Genomic DNA, 16,330 nt, shown 5'->3' on the forward strand with positions numbered 1-16,330 from the left:
CTGGGGAGAGCGGCGCCCGGCCGCCGCGGGGGAGAGAGCCCGGCGCGCAGCGCCCCCGGCGGCCGGGCGGGGAAGCGCAGCCTGGGGGCGGACTCGGGCGGGCGGGGCTCCCGGTGGGGGCCACGCGGGAGGCGGACCGGGGCGGGAGCGGCAGGAGGCTTCGGAGCGGAGTGGCAGCTGCTGGGCGGAGGGAGCGGGTAGACTCACTGTGCGCGGGGGGGGTTCCCGGGGGGGCGGGGGCGGTACCCCCTGGCATTCTTCCCTTTGGGTTCCTAGTGTGACAGCCGGCAGAAGAGATGGGGTGATGTCCCTTGCACCGCAGAAGCACAGAAAGTCGGGATCCGAGGGTTCCCTGGCAGCTAGGGACAGGGGGCTGCTGGAGCAATTTGTATAGTGCGGGGGTGAGAGCCACTGAACCAAACTGCAAACCCTGATATGTGATGGAAACCACTTCAAGCCGGGGGGTGCGGCATCACCTCCAGCAGCCAGCCCCCCTACTTCCAGCACCTATGCCTAGGGACGGAGTGTCGGGATCAGAGGGTCGCTGGTAGCTGGGGCGGAGTGTCGGGATCAGAGGGGTCCCTGGTAGCTGGGGGTGGAGTGTAGGGATCAGAGGGGTCCCTGGTAGCTGGGCTGGAGTGTCGGGATCAGAGGGTCCCTGGTAGCTGGGGACGGAGTGTCGGGATCAGAGGGTCCCTGGTAGCTGGGCTGGAGTGTCGGGATCAGAGGGTCCCTGGTAGCTGGGGGTGGAGTGTCGGGATCAGAGGGTCCCTGGTAGCTGGGGACGGAGTGTCGGGATCAGAGGGTCCCTGGTAGCTGGGCTGGAGTGTCGGGATCAGAGGGGTCCCTGGTAGCTGGGGGTGGAGTGTCGGGATCAGAGGGTCCCTGGTAGCTGGGGACGGAGTGTCGGGATCAGAGGGTCCCTGGTAGCTGGGGGTGGAGTGTCGGGATCAGAGGGTCCCTGGTAGCTGGGGACGGAGTGTCGGGATCACAGGGTCCCTGGTAGCTGGGGGTGGAGTGTCGGGATCAGAGGGTCCCTGGTAGCTGCGGGTGGAGTGTCGGGATCAGAGGGGTCCCTGGTAGCTGGGCTGGAGTGTCGGGATCAGAGGGGTCCCTGGTAGCTGGGGGTGGAGTGTCGGGATCAGAGGGTCCCTGGTAGCTGGGCTGGAGTGTCGGGATCAGAGGGTCCCTGGTAGCTGGGGTTGGAGTGTCGGGATCAGAGGGTCCCTGGTAGCTGGGCTGGAGTGTCGGGATCAGAGGGTCGCTGGTAGCTGGGGGTGGAGTGTAGGGATCAGAGGGTCCCTGGTAGCTGGGGGTGGAGTGTCGGGATCAGAGGGTCCCTGGTAGCTGCGGGTGGAGTGTCGGGATCAGAGGGGTCCCTGGTAGCTGGGCTGGAGTGTCGGGATCAGAGGGGTCCCTGGTAGCTGGGGGTGGAGTGTCGGGATCAGAGGGTCCCTGGTAGCTGGGGGCGGAGTGTCGGGATCAGAGGGTCCCTGGTAGCTGGGGGTGGAGTGTCGGGATCAGAGGGTCCCTGGTAGCTGGGGGTGGAGTGTCGGGATCAGAGGGTCCCTGGTAGCTGGGGGCGGAGTGTCGGGATCAGAGGGTTCCCTGGTAGCTGGGGGTGGAGTGTCGGGATCAGAGGGTCCCTTGTAGCTGGGGGTGGAGTGTCGGGATCAGAGGGTTCCCTGGTAGCTGGGGTTGGAGTTTCGGGATCAGAGGGGTCCCTGGTAGCTGGGGGTGGAGTGTCGGGATCATAGGGGTCCCTGGTAGCTGGGGGTGGAGTGTCAGGATCAGAGGGTCCCTGGTAGCTGGGGACGGAGTGTCGGGATCAGAGGGTCCCTGGTAGCTGGGGGTGGAGTGTCGGGATCAGAGGGTCCCTGGTAGCTGGGGACGGAGTGTCGGGATCAGAGGGTCCCTGGTAGCTGGGGCTGGAGTGTCGGGATCAGAGGGTCCCTGGTAGCTGGGGCTGGAGTGTCGGGATCAGAGGGTCCCTGGTAGCTGGGGGTGGAGTGTCGGGATCAGAGGGTCCCTGGTAGCTGGGGGCGGAGTGTCGGGATCAGAGGGTCCCTGGTAGCTGGGGGTGGAGTGTCGGGATCAGAGGGTCCCTGGTAGCTGGGGGTGGAGTGTCGGGATCAGAGGGTTCCCTGGTAGCTGGGGTTGGAGTGTCGGGATCAGAGGGGTCCCTGGTAGCTGGGGTTGGAGTGTCGGGATCAGAGGGTCCCTGGTAGCTGGGGGTGGAGTGTCGGGATCAGAGGGTCCCTGGTAGCTGGGCTGGAGTGTCGGGATCAGAGGGTCCCTGGTAGCTGGGGTTGGAGTGTAGGGATCAGAGGGTCCCTGGTAGCTGGGCTGGAGTGTCGGGATCAGAGGGTCGCTGGTAGCTGGGGTTGGAGTGTCGGGATCAGAGGGTCCCTGGTAGCTGGGCTGGAGTGTCGGGATCAGAGGGTCGCTGGTAGCTGGGGACGGAGTGTCGGGATCAGAGGGGTCCCTGGTAGCTGGGGGTGGAGTGTCGGGATCAGAGGGTCCCTGGTAGCTGGGGTTGGAGTGTCGGGATCAGAGGGTCCCTGGTAGCTGGGGACGGAGTGTCGGGATCAGAGGGTCCCTGGTAGCTGCGGGTGGAGTGTCGGGATCAGAGGGTCCCTGGTAGCTGGGCTGGAGTGTCGGGATCAGAGGGGTCCCTGGTAGCTGGGGTTGGAGTGTCGGGATCAGAGGGTCCCTGGTAGCTGGGGCTGGAGTGTCGGGATCAGAGGGGTCCCTGGTAGCTGGGGCTGGAGTGTCGGGATCAGAGGGGTCCCTGGTAGCTGGGGTTGGAGTGTCGGGATCAGAGGGTCCCTGGTAGCTGGGGACGGAGTGTCGGGATCAGAGGGTCCCTGGTAGCTGGGGGTGGAGTGTCGGGATCAGAGGGTCCCTGGTAGCTGGGGACGGAGTGTCGGGATCAGAGGGTCCCTGGTAGCTGGGGGTGGAGTGTCGGGATCAGAGGGTCCCTGGTAGCTGGGGGTGGAGTGTCGGGATCAGAGGGTCCCTGGTAGCTTGGGACGGAGTGTCGGGATCAGAGGGTCCCTGGTAGCTGGGGGTGGAGTGTCGGGATCAGAGGGTCCCTGGTAGCTGGGGACGGAGTGTCGGGATCACAGGGTCCCTGGTAGCTGGGGGTGGAGTGTCGGGATCAGAGGGTCCCTGGTAGCTGGGGGTGGAGTGTCGGGATCAGAGGGTCCCTGGTAGCTGGGGACGGAGTGTCGGGATCAGAGGGTCCCTGGTAGCTGGGGGTGGAGTGTCGGGATCAGAGGGTCCCTGGTAGCTGGGGACGGAGTGTCGGGATCAGAGGGTCCCTGGTAGCTGGGGGTGGAGTGTCGGGATCAGAGGGTCCCTGGTAGCTGCGGGTGGAGTGTCGGGATCAGAGGGTCCCTGGTAGCTGGGGACGGAGTGTCGGGATCAGAGGGGTCCCTGGTAGCTGGGGGTGGAGTGTCGGGATCAGAGGGTCCCTGGTAGCTGGGGGTGGAGTGTCGGGATCAGAGGGTTCCCTGGTAGCTGCGGGCGGAGTGTCGGGATCAGAGTGTTCCCTGGTAGTTGGGGGTGGAGTGTCGGGATCAGAGGGTCCCTGGTAGCTCCGGGTGGAGTGTCGGGATCAGAGGGTCCCTGGTAGCTGGGGGTGGAGTGTCGGGATCAGAGGGTCCCTGGTAGCTGGGGCTGGAGTGTCGGGATCAGAGGGTCCCTGGTAGCTGGGGACGGAGTGTCGGGATCACAGGGTCCCTGGTAGCTGGAGGTGGAGTGTCGGGATCAGAGGGTCCCTGGTAGCTGGGGACGGAGTGTCGGGATCAGAGGGTCCCTGGTAGCTGGGGGTGGAGTGTCGGGATCAGAGCGTCCCTGGTAGCTGGGGGCGGAGTGTCGGGATCAGAGGGTCCCTGGTAGCTGGGGGGTGGAGTGTCGGGATCAGAGGGTCCCTGGTAGCTGGGGGTGGAGTGTCGGGATCAGAGGGTCCCTGGTAGCTGGGGGCGGAGTGTCGGGATCAGAGGGTTCCCTGGTAGCTGGGGGTGGAGTGTCGGGATCAGAGGGTTCCCTGGTAGCTGGGGTTGGAGTTTCGGGATCAGAGGGGTCCCTGGTAGCTGGGGGTGGAGTGTCGGGATCATAGGGGTCCCTGGTAGCTGGGGGTGGAGTGTCAGGATCAGAGGGTCCCTGGTAGCTGGGGACGGAGTGTCGGGATCAGAGGGTCCCTGGTAGCTGGGGACGGAGTGTCGGGATCAGAGGGTTCCCTGGTAGCTGGGGACGGAGTGTCGGGATCAGAGGGTCCCTGGTAGCTGGGGGTGGAGTGTCAGGATCAGAGGGTCCCTGGTAGCTGGGGCTGGAGTGTCAGGATCAGAGGGTCCCTGGTAGCTGGGGACGGAGTGTCGGGATCAGAGGGTCCCTGGTAGCTGGGGGTGGAGTGTCAGGATCAGAGGGTCCCTGGTAGCTGGGGGTGGAGTGTCGGGATCAGAGGGTCCCTGGTAGCTGGGGGCGGAGTGTCGGGATCAGAGGGTTCCCTGGTAGCTGGGGTTGGAGTGTCGGGATCAGAGGGTCCCTGGTAGCTGGGGGTGGAGTGTCGGGATCAGAGGGTCCCTGGTAGCTGGGGGTGGAGTGTCGGGATCAGAGGGTTCCCTGGTAGCTGGGGTTGGAGTGTCGGGATCAGAGGGGTCCCTGGTAGCTGGGGGTGGAGTGTCGGGATCAGAGGGTCCCTGGTAGCTGGGGGTGGAGTGTCGGGATCAGAGGGTCCCTGGTAGCTGGGGACGGAGTGTCGGGATCAGAGGGTCCCTGGTAGCTGGGGCTGGAGTGTCAGGATCAGAGGGTCCCTGGTAGCTGGGGACGGAGTGTCGGGATCAGAGGGTCCCTGGTAGCTGGGGCTGGAGTGTCGGGATCAGAGGGTTCCCTGGTAGCTGGGGGTGGAGTGTCGGGATCAGAGGGGTCCCTGGTAGCTGGGGGTGGAGTGTCAGGATCAGAGGGTCCCGGTAGCTGGGGACGGAATGTCGGGATCAGAGGGTCCCTGGTAGCTGGGGGTGGAGTGTCAGGATCAGAGGGTCCCTGGTAGCTGGGGCTGGAGTGTCAGGATCAGAGGGTCCCTGGTAGCTGGGGACGGAGTGTCGGGATCAGAGGGTCCCTGGTAGCTGGGGGTGGAGTGTCAGGATCAGAGGGTCCCTGGTAGCTGGGGGTGGAGTGTCGGGATCAGAGGGTCCCTGGTAGCTGGGGACGGAGTGTCGGGATCAGAGGGTCCCTGGTAGCTGCGGGTGGAGTGTCGGGATCAGAGGGTCCCTGGTAGCTGGGGCTGGAGTGTCAGGATCAGAGGGTCCCTGGTAGCTGGGGACGGAGTGTCAGGATCAGAGGGTCCCTGGTAGCTGGGGGTGGAGTGTCGGGATCAGAGGGTTCCCTGGTAGCTGGGGGTGGAGTGTCAGGATCAGAGGGTCCCTGGTAGCTGGGGACGGAGTGTCGGGATCAGAGGGTCCCTGGTAGCTGGGGACGGAGTGTCGGGATCAGAGGGTTCCCTGGTAGCTGGGGACGGAGTGTCGGGATCAGAGGGTCCCTGGTAGCTGGGGGTGGAGTGTCAGGATCAGAGGGTCCCTGGTAGCTGGGGACGGAGTGTCGGGATCAGAGGGTCCCTGGTAGCTGGGGACGGAGTGTCGGGATCAGAGGGTCCCTGGTAGCTGGGGGTGGAGTGTCGGGATCTGAGGGTCCCTGGTAGCTGGGGTTGGAGTGTCGGGATCAGAGGGGTCCCTGGTAGCTGGGGGTGGAGTGTCGGGATCAGAGGGTTCCCTGGTAGCTGGGGTTGGAGTGTCGGGATCAGAGGGGTCCCTGGTAGCTGGGGGTGGAGTGTCGGGATCAGAGGGTCCCTGGTAGCTGGGGGTGGAGTGTCGGGATCAGAGGGTTCCCTGGTAGCTGGGGTTGGAGTGTCGGGATCAGAGGGTTCCCTGGTAGCTGGGGTTGGAGTGTCGGGATCAGAGGGGTCCCTGGTAGCTGGGGGTGGAGTGTCGGGATCAGAGGGGTCCCTGGTAGCTGGGGACGGAGTGTCGGGATCAGAGGGTCCCTGGTAGCTGGAGGTGGAGTGTCGGGATCAGAGGGGTCCCTGGTAGCTGGGGTTGGAGTGTCGGGATCAGAGGGTCCCTGGTAGCTGGGGACGGAGTGTCGGGATCAGAGGGTCCCTGGTAGCTGGGGACGGAGTGTCGGGATCAGAGGGTCCCTGGTAGCTTTGGGTGGAGTGTCGGGATCAGAGGGTCCCTGGTAGCTGGGGCTGGAGTGTCGGGATCAGAAGGTTCCCTGGTAGCTGGGGGTGGAGTGTCAGGATCAGAGGGTCCCTGGTAGTTGGGGCTGGAGTGTCAGGATCAGAGGGTCCCTGGTACCTGGGGGTGGAGTGTCAGGATCAGAGGGTTCTCTGGTAGCTGGGGACGGAGTGTCGGGATCAGAGGGTTCCCTGGTAGCTGGGGGTGGAGTGTCGGGATCAGAGGGTCCCTGGTAGCTGGGGGTGGAGTGTCGGGATCAGAGGGTCCCTGGCAGTTGTGGGTGAAATGTCGGGATCAGAGGGTCCCTGGTAGCTTGGGGTGGAGTGTCGGGATCACAAGGACCCTGGTAGCTGGGGTTGGAGTGTCAGGATCAGAGGGGTCCCTGGTAGCTGGGGCTGGAGTGTCGGGATCAGAGGGATCCCTGGTAGCTGGGGGTGGAGTGTCAGGATCAGAGGGTTCTCTGGTAGCTGGGGACGGAGTGTCGGGATCAGAGGGTTCCCTGGTAGCTGGGGGTGGAGTGTCGGGATCAGAGGGTCCCTGGTAGCTGGGGGTGGAGTGTCGGGATCAGAGGGTCCCTGGCAGTTGTGGGTGAAATGTCGGGATCAGAGGGTCCCTGGTAGCTTGGGGTGGAGTGTCGGGATCACAAGGACCCTGGTAGCTGGGGTTGGAGTGTCAGGATCAGAGGGGTCCCTGGTAGCTGGGGCTGGAGTGTCGGGATCAGAGGGATCCCTGGTAGCTGGGGACAGAGTGTCGGGATCAGAGGGTCCCTGGTAGCTGTGGGTGAAATGTCGGGATCAGAGGGTTCCGTGGCAGCTGGGAAGGAACAGACAGGAAGGGACAGTTCTGACTGATAGCTGGAAATAGGCATCTGGCCTCAGAAGGAAAAGTGTGAATGAAGTGTGGTGAGAGCCTTGTCTATACCACAGCGTCCATTTCTAGCGCTGCGCGGGTGGTTAATTATGGCTGTGCAGTCTGCTGTTGTTGGCAAGGCCTAGGGATATCAGCAAGGGATAGCATTTTATTATTATTATTATTCAAGATCCAACCCATAAGTTTGCAGATATGGCAACAAAAACACAGAGAGAAACACAAGTTGCCCTTTTAGGATATGTCTACCATAGCAAAATTGGTACTAATATTTCAGTAACTGCAACAATGGGGCCATTAGCCTCGGGCTGATCAGCAGGTAAAGACAAGGGCCCAGCTGTTTCTTCTAAAGTGTGTATCTATCTAAGGTACTTATATGGTCCATTAGCCCCCATTACCTTAGTATCTGAGTCCCTCCCAAGTTACAGTGTATTTATTCTGTAAATAACCCCCTGTAAGGTAAGGAAGTGCAGTTGTCCCCAGTTTTTACACATGGGGAACTGAGGCATAGACAGATTAAATGATTTGCCTAAGGTCACACAGGAAGTCTATGGCAGAGCAGGGAATCCCCAAGTCCCACTTTAGCTATAAAGCCTGTCAGAGGGAGGGTTCAAAGGTTCCTCCCACATACCCACACTCATTTGCTGTTGCAGAGGAACTATAAAAAGCCTTGTTGTGAGGTGTTCCTATGGAAGCTAAAGTAGAAGAAGAGTGATTGTAGTATTTTGATAGAAAATGAGTCTCTTAATGTAAGTAGTAGTGTGAATGACTTAATTAGTTATTTGATTCTTGATTTTAGGGGGTACCTGTGCTACAAATGTAGTTATATTGTGGGTACTATGTTGTTAAAGCAGAGTTTGTGTGAAGCTAGTTCTCTTTCCCCCTACCCCAATCCCGATATTCAGCACTCTCAATTGGGAGTAGACTTTGTTAAAGTGGCTAGCTTCTGCTGGGATACTTATAGCTAGACTTATTTAAGTCTTTGGGGCACTACAGCATTGATCCTGCTCCACGATTGGAGCTCTGAGGTGTTACTGTAATGTGTGCGTGCCTGTGTCCAGCCCAGCTGAGTGCTTCTATTTTTTAAAAAAGAAAAGTCATGATTTGGGTATAAAATGGGATGTGTGCTCCTCTGGAAACCTGAAGAAGAGTCACTGTGTTTTCATTGTCCCCCTGTGATCATGGTGGTGGAGTGAAAACTGCTGTATCTACCTTTTTGCAAAAAAATGTGACCGTCAGTAACCTGCTGCCTCATAGACTGATAGGTGCCCTTGCATAGATCCAGAATTCTCTGCTGTTAAAAAGATGTGGTGCTAAGAAGACAAAATTGTAACTGTTTCCCAGTTAACTCATCCAGCCACCTAGGCTTTTCTTCCACTGGTCCCACAGGATTTTGGGGTACCTGGGGTGGTAGTGGGGAAAATTATAAACTGATGGGACAGCAGTAGGGAAAATGACATGGATGAGGCAGCAATGTTCCCCACCCCCACCCCCAATGATCAAAATCATGAGTCAGCCCCCCCAAAAGCCATGAGATTGGCTTAAGCACAAGCTCTTCCAAAAATAACATGTATTTGCTTTTTTTTCTGAGTCTTTAGATGTCATGCTTATAAGCTTTTCTTTGCATCTGCAATGTTGCCAAACTGTAGGTTTGTGGGGGTTTTTTTGTTTTCTTTTCTTTAAATCATACACCTCTCCGTATTTGGTGTCTGACTTAAAGTGAAAGCTCCTGGAGTCATGTGAGAATCACACGTAGATATGGATCTCAGGGTTCTGGAGTTTTGTAACATACAAAGAGAAATTACACAGGCAAATCTGTGTGAATGAAATGCCATGTCCTTCACATGGGCCTGACTATGCAAAAAACTGGAAAGGAACTACAATTCCCAGCATGCTCTGGGCTGAGGTTCCCCACATGAGTTGATCAGCTGATGGGGAAGCAGGATCTTTGAGCTGTGTGTTTCCACCCCTGTAGGGAGGAGAGAGGGTCTGTTGCTACCATGCTGCGCCCCAAGGCCCTTACCCAGGTCCTGAGCCAGGCCAACACTGGAGGGGTCCAGAGCACCCTGTGAGTATAAAGGTGTTTGGGGGAGGAGTGTGGGGTGGCTGGGTATGGGTCACGGAACCCTCGCCCTAAAGTATTGTGGCCAGATCAGTGTTACTGTTAAGGATTAGTGCCCCCGGGTGCAAATGGTCTCCCCGCGCACACACTCGATGCTCAGTTAGGAACAGGGACATCTCAGTGTGTCCCCCACACCCAAGGAATTGTGCAATACAGCCTATCTGAAAGAAGTGGGGAGGAGGGGGCAGCCCAGTGCACCCCAATAAGGAATACTCATCCCCCCACCAAAAGGCATCGTGGGGAGGGGACTTGGGGAACAGATTACTAGTATTCTCCCTGTTGAGGGACACCATATCGTTGCATGACAGTAGTCTGTGTTCCTTGTTTAGGCCAGCCATGCTGGGAGTTTGCATGGAGGCAGCTACGCCAATGCAAAGACATGGGAGTGGGTAACAGTGGGATCTGTGTAAATATGGTGTCTAATATGTCCCTTCCCACTGTAGACGGGGCTGGAGTTTGAGGGCGGGCCCAGCTCCAACAACATGAGAACTTGGAGTGGGGAATCCAGAGCTTTGCACAAGTTCTGTGGCTGTATCCACTAGAGGGTTAAAAAAAAAAACTGGGGGATCTGTTCCCCCTTGACCCCCCTCTTCCTAGTAGCTGCACCCATGGAAAAAGAGCACCCCTGCTAGGGAAAAAAGATGGTTTGGTGGATAAAGGAAAAGCTCTGTCACTGCCTCCTCCATCTGACCTTGGACATGTCACTTCACCTTGAGCCTCAGATTCCTTCTCATAAAATGAGGATGAGACCTGCCTCAGAGGGGGTGTCAGGAGGGTCAGTGCATGATCTGTCTGATTGGGTACTAAGGCAATGGAGCATCATAGAAACCCTTAAGAATAAAGTCCATGCCTAAGCAGAAGTGGTGTAAAGCCTTGTGGGCGTTTTACCTCAAATTCTCCTCCTCTCTTCTTCGTAGGCTTCTGAACAATGAGGGGTCTCTGCTCGCATATTCTGGTTATGGAGACACAGATGCCAGGGTCACAGCAGCCATTGCCAGTAACATTTGGGTAGCCTATGACAAGAACGGACACCAGGCTTTCAACGAGGACAATCTGAAATTCATCCTTATGGACTGCATGGTACGTTGTGGGGGGTGGGGAAAGAGGGCGGAAGGAATGGGGAAAGGGCTGTATTCCCATAGGGAGGATGAGTTTCTCAGCAGGACTGGAGGAACGCTGCTGCAGGTCCCTGCTCTTCCGAGTTTAACCCATAGATCCCTGAAACAAGGGTGGAATTGGAACAGAAGACTACAGACTCCTATTCCCAGCTCTGCCACCGACTCACATTGGGCAACTGCCTCTTTCTGCCTCAGTTTCCCCACGTGTAAAATGAGGCTAATAGCTGTGGGGTGGGGGGCGGTTGCTTAGACCTTCCTATAATAGAAGGGGCTATAGGAATGAAAGTTATCTAAAGCCAAAACTTTAAGAAGATTGCCATTCCCACCCCCACATAGTTGAGAGGGATTAGTTCAAAGCAAATGCCTTGCTTTTTAAGAATGACCTAGACCTTCAAGTGTGACTGGACAGTCCAATTGGATAACATTGTACAATTGTTTTGACCACCTTGTGCAGGGCAGTAGGAACATAGTACCTAGCTCTGAAGCAGCACCCTAGCATCAGTAGATTTCTCAGCAATTCAGTCTCCAGTCTTACGGGTGGAAAATTGAGGCACAGAAATGAGGCGACTTTCCGAGGTCACCCAGTAGGCTAGTGGCAGAACTGGGAAGAGAATCCAGGTCCCCAGTGTCTTGACTCTAATAGCGGAAGGTCAAAATGTCCATTCTAGGACACCCCCAGACACTGGGACATGGGGTGCTAGGGCAGAATTCTGCAAACCTATCAATCAAATGCATTTTTTTTAACCCCATCTTGTCTCTCCTCCCCCATTTTGCAGGAGGGCCGTGTTGCTATCACCCGGGTGGCAAATCTCTTGCTTTGCATGTATGCAAAAGAGACTGTTGGATTTGGGATGCTGAAAGCCAAGGTGATGCTGAGCTGACTGATCACATTTGAGGGGAGGGTGGGGGCTGCTGGTAGCAGGCTGTGTAGATGCAGTTTGAAAAGTGGTTTAGTCAACTCTGCATAGGATGAGCGGATCTCTAACTGATGTTGGGGAAAGGGGGGAGTTTGTAGAATGGCATTTAGGGGTGGAACCTAGATGAAGTTTTGGGGAACCAAAAAGCCTTGTTCTCACTTTACCCAAAGGGCCCCTTAACCCTATCCTAGCAAAAGAGGAGCCTAAAATTGGGCATAAATTACACTTACATTTTAAGGCCTCTGTAAACTACCAGAGTTTGGTGAAGGTGGGATCTGTGCTGTATAGCACAGATTTTTGTAGGCTGTTACAAAGTCTATGTGACTTCAGGGTAGGGCCTGGGTTGTCTTTTATGTTTGTACAGCACCCAATAGTCCCAATTCTGTGCCCACAGGCAGGCTGTTTGCCTCAGTTTCTCCGCTGTAAAATTAGGATAATATTTCACGACCTCTGAGCAGTTCAGCTGTAGTCAAGGCTGAGTGTGGCTTATTGCCCATTCACTAATGCTCGTCTCACTGTGCGGTATAATACTCTGTTACAGGCCCAAGCCCTTGTCCAGTATCTGGAAGAACCTCTCACGCAAGTGGCAGCATCCTGAACAAGCGACAGAGGGGCGGAGCAGAGGATGAATGAGGCTGTCGCAGCTCCAGGGCAAAGAACCCTTCCCACAAAAGCTCTTTATAACGGAGAATCGGTGAAGTGGGCTTGTGAATGGTTCCATGGGCAATCCAGGCATTGGCATCACACTGAAAACTACCTGACAGCAGTGGAGGGCACTTGGGGCCTTTTTTTATATATAGTTAAAAAGAAAAATAAAATGGAGTATTTAACACTTGAGTCCCGTCTTGCCTCTTTCAGATGAGGAAGGGGCTGGAGACTTTCATCCTAGGGCTCGACTACACTTGAAACTCTACAGCTGCGCCACTGCAGTGCAGACACTACGTACACCAATGGGCAGGATTCTCCTGTCGTCATAGTGTTCTTCTGTCGACCTAGCACTGTCTACACCAGGGGTTAGGTTGGCTTAATTACATCACTCAGGGTACAGCTGAGTTGACCTAAGTTTTTAGTGTAGACCAGGCTCGAGAGGTTAAAAAGAGGTGGAAAGGTGTGTGTGGAGGGGGTGGTTAGGACAAGGAGAGGTGCATGGGTCTGTACTAGAGCTGGCTGAGGAACAGGTCTCCTGTCCTATGACTTTCAAAACTTTCCCATCGCAAATTGGGATGGAAAAGTTAAAATCGTGCAAGTTGCTGTGAACTGAAAAATCTCCAAACAAATTTCAATCGGGGCAATGGCAACATTTTGTCTGTTTCAACCTTTTTCTTTCTTACTATGTTAACTTTTGCACCAGTCACTTTGACTCAAACAGAACTTTTCATTTACCCCCCCCCCCCAAAAAGTCAAAATGGAGCATCCTGTGCCATCAAACTCTTCTCAAAAATTTTTTGAAGTGAGATTTGGCCCAGTCAACCCTTCCCCACAACTTGTTTTTGATAAATGGGCGTTGTGTGGTGGTGTGTGGGTTTTTTTTTTTTTTGTTTGTTTTGTTTTTTTGAGAGCTCCAGACCAGCTCTAGTCTACACTAGTGGCTCTCAACCTTTCCAGACGATTGTATCCCTTTCATGAGTCTGATTTGTCTTGCGTACCCCCAAGTTTCACTTCACTTAAACTACGAGCTTACAAAAATCAAACCTAAAGCTCAGAAGTGTTACAGCTCGCTATTGCTGAAAAATTGCTGACTTTCTCCTTTTTACTATAGATTAGATAGTAAGGAGAAAGTCAGCTATATATAAATATACATCTCCTTTTTAATTATAAAATCAATTGGAATATAAATATTGTATTTGTATTTCAGTGTATAGGGTACAATGACTTGTTTATACTGCTCTATATGAAATTTTAGTTTGTACTGACTTTGCTAGTGCTTTTTTATGTAGCCTGTAGTAAAACTAGGCAAATATCTAGATGAGTTGATGTACTCCTGGAAGACCTCTGCATACCCCCAGGGGTATGTGTCTCCCTGATTGAGAACTACTGGTCTGCATCCTCCCGTTCTGATGTACTAACAAGAGTGCATGTCTAAAGCCTGATCGAAGCCACAGGCTGATGGCTGTATCAGCACATTGTGGATGAGGGCTGTAACCTGAGAAGAGTGGTGTAACACCTGAATCCTGTTAGTCTGGAGCTCCACTTCCACCCAACCTCAGAGCTCCATCCTGCATGTGATCCTAGGCTCTGTCCAGCAGAAGCAGTGACTGGATGGAGTCGCTGGACTCAACCAGTGGGACAGATTTCAGCTGCATCCCTCTGAGCAATATTCCTCTCTCCTGAGCTGATCTTGGTGTTAAAATATATATATATATATTTTAACAAGGGGGCCGGCTACAGCTGCCTGGAGCCTAGACTGCTCTCCCACCAACACACGTCTGGATCTTTAAATTAGCTTTGCCTATGCTAAGGCTCCTGAGGTATACGCTTTGGGCTAAACTCCACCTTTGCAGAAAGCCAGCGCGAAATGGATTTTGTGAGTCTAGGGAAAGCAGCATAAGGTGGCGTGTTGAATGAGGAGTCCTGGGGTCTATTCCCAGCACGGCCCCTGACTTGCCTGGGTGCTGTTGGGCAAGTAACTTCCCCTCTCTGTTCCGGTTTTCCTTTCCTGCTTTTTCTATTTCAATTGCAAGCTCTCTGGGGCAGGGATACCCCTTGCTATGTTTCTCTACATAGGCGAGCAGAGTGGGGTTCAGATCTTGGTTGGTGCCTCTGGGGATTCCTGTAATGTATATAGGCCTATGTGCCACAGTCTCACAAGTATTTTTTCCTCCCTTCAACCCACTGTGTAATTAGACTTTGGAACTCTCTGCCACAAGATCATACAGAGGACAAGAATTTAACAAAGGACTACACTTACAGAGGTTCTTGTGTTCAGCTCATCGCTCTAGTAACTGAGCACTACTAGTACATTAAGTGGCCTGATTAACTTGTCAAGCACAAGAGTATCAGAATAGTTAAGACTGATCGAGCCCCTGTACAATGCAAAGCCTTAGCCTCAAGGCTTCAATCAGTCTCTAACAATGAGGGAGTTGGAGGAGATCTTAAAGGGGATGGGGGCAGATTATCCCATAGCTGCCTATTTGTGGGGGAGAAAGGGGGTTCTTGCATCTTCCCCTGAGGCAGCTGGTGCTGGCCACGGCCAGAGGTGGTTTTTTGAACAAGTTGATCTGGAGCAGGGGGCTAACTCATAAGGATTCAGGGGTTGCTGTGATGGCTAGTTTTTCCCTCTGTTGCTCACATGATGGCAGCAGAGGATAAGAAACACAACTTTCATTTTCTAACACAAAACTCACAGGGGCCAGATTCTGCTGCCAGTAATGCTGGTGTAAATCTGGAGCGAGTCACTGGCATTGCTCTCAATTTACACCCACATAACTGACAGCAGAAGGGGATTCGGAGCTTCTGCTCTTGGAGATACCAGTACCCTCCCAGTATGATTTTGTAAATCCAGCTGCTGGAGAAGCTGTGCACACTAATATCTGATTCTTTTCCTGCTTACATCAGTGTAAGTGGAGTTGTTCCTGATCTACACCAGCAGCTGGAAAATCTGGCCTGGTGTTTTTTAAAGTGAAACTAGCAAATTAATCTAGCGCTGTGCTCAGGCTGAAGGCTGGGGTCATGCCAAGGACATCAGGGGTATGGCTGGTACAGCGTTCTACCAGTGCTCACATGTGTTGCACTCGACCTGCCCTGTGTAGACTCTGTTGGTCTGACACAAGACTACATCAGTACGAACTAGGTACCTTTTAGTTCACAGCAGCAGAGTCTACACAGGGCAGGTCGAGTATAATATATGAGAGCACTCGCCAATTCACACACGCCCCCCACCCTGTAGTCTGGGCTGCGGCACTGTGTAGATGAGTCCTAAATTGTGTGTTGTCCCCCGCCACCCCTTACGTCAATACAAATGATGGGACATAGAAGGCCATTTGCTACCTGATAGCTAAGCGGGAGGCAGTGTGGCCTAGTAGACAGTGCATTGGACAGCGAGTCAAGAGACATGAATTCTATTCCCGCCTCTTGGGTGACCTTGGGCAAGCCACTTGCCTGCTCTGTGCCTCAGTTTCCCTGTCTGTAAAATGGGAACAATGCTACTGACCTCCTTTGTACAGTACTTTGAGATTGGCAGAAGAACAATATGAGCTACAGTTACAGAGGGAAAAGCTGGCCCAAGTGAGGCCAATGGGAGTTTTGCCAGGGGGTGCAGTGGAGCCTGCAGCCTAAGCAGTGTAAAAGGTCCTTAGTGCAACTTAGAATCAGCCCACTGGACTTTGTGTCACAACCCCTGTGTGGACATTAAATGGCTTGCTGGAGCGCAGCATTGGTGCTGTGCCTCAATGATCCCCTAATGCATCCAGTTTCTCCTGCTTGAGCCTGGCCTCTCCCATCCCTGCTGAATTTTCACCTGCATTTGTAGGCTGTGGCATTAGCATACCCAGCTGTCCACCCACCAGTAAAGAGGTGCGGTCCCAGACACAGAATAAGGCCTTTGTTGGCTCTGTCACGCCCCCTCCCTTCCCTAAGATCCTATGGTGGATTCTTTTGCAGCCAGGTCTCTGGAATGTAGTGGATCTAAGGCTAGGAACTCAGAAACCCCTTCGCTTCACAATCCACAAATATATTGGGGGTCCCCCACTGACACACCTGGGTTTAAATCCTTTCCCAGCAACCCCTCTAGACAGCTTCCCAGTGTCTCTTATACCAGTTCCTAGTGCAGATGCTGATGCAATTACACTACATGCTTGTGAGAGGAGAGCCTGGCTCAGTGGATTGGCCACTGGCCAGGGACTCTGGCAAACTGGGTTTTATTCCCAACTCTGCTGTTAACTGTGAGGGAAATCACTCCGATTCCCTCCTTTGTGCCTCTGTTTCTCTGTTTTGATTGTAAGCTCTCTAAAGGCAGAGACTGTGTCTATGTACAGCACCTAGCACCGAGGGGGCCTAGATCTCAATGGAGACGTTTAGGTGCTATAGTCATACAAATACTGATGATGGAGAATGTCTCCCTCCTGCTCCTCG

General features: G+C 54.7%; 1 protein-coding gene across 1 annotated transcript; it reads left to right on the top strand.

Moving 5' to 3' along the window:
- Positions 1-7,726: 7,726 nt before the first annotated feature.
- Positions 7,727-12,092, top strand: LAMTOR2 (late endosomal/lysosomal adaptor, MAPK and MTOR activator 2). The gene is made up of 5 exons (XM_038382475.2): positions 7,727-7,852; positions 9,079-9,171; positions 10,143-10,305; positions 11,120-11,209; positions 11,802-12,092. The coding sequence occupies exons 1-5, from the start codon at positions 7,839-7,841 to the stop codon at positions 11,856-11,858; spliced, it is 417 nt and encodes a 138-aa protein (XP_038238403.1). The 5' UTR covers positions 7,727-7,838; the 3' UTR covers positions 11,859-12,092.
- The last annotated feature ends 4,238 nt before the right edge of the window (positions 12,093-16,330 follow it).

The sequence above is a fragment of the Dermochelys coriacea genome, chromosome 24, assembly GCF_009764565.3.
Source record: "Dermochelys coriacea isolate rDerCor1 chromosome 24, rDerCor1.pri.v4, whole genome shotgun sequence".
In the NCBI taxonomy this organism is placed as follows: domain Eukaryota; kingdom Metazoa; phylum Chordata; order Testudines; family Dermochelyidae; genus Dermochelys; species Dermochelys coriacea.

Excerpts from the sequence above, each read along its gene's own strand:
- LAMTOR2 (XM_038382475.2), top strand. Across the intron at positions 9,172-10,142 it reads GGAGGGGTCCAGAGCACCCT|GCTTCTGAACAATGAGGGGT; the intron begins GTGAGTATAAAG and ends TCTTCTTCGTAG. Across the intron at positions 10,306-11,119 it reads TCATCCTTATGGACTGCATG|GAGGGCCGTGTTGCTATCAC; the intron begins GTACGTTGTGGG and ends CCCATTTTGCAG.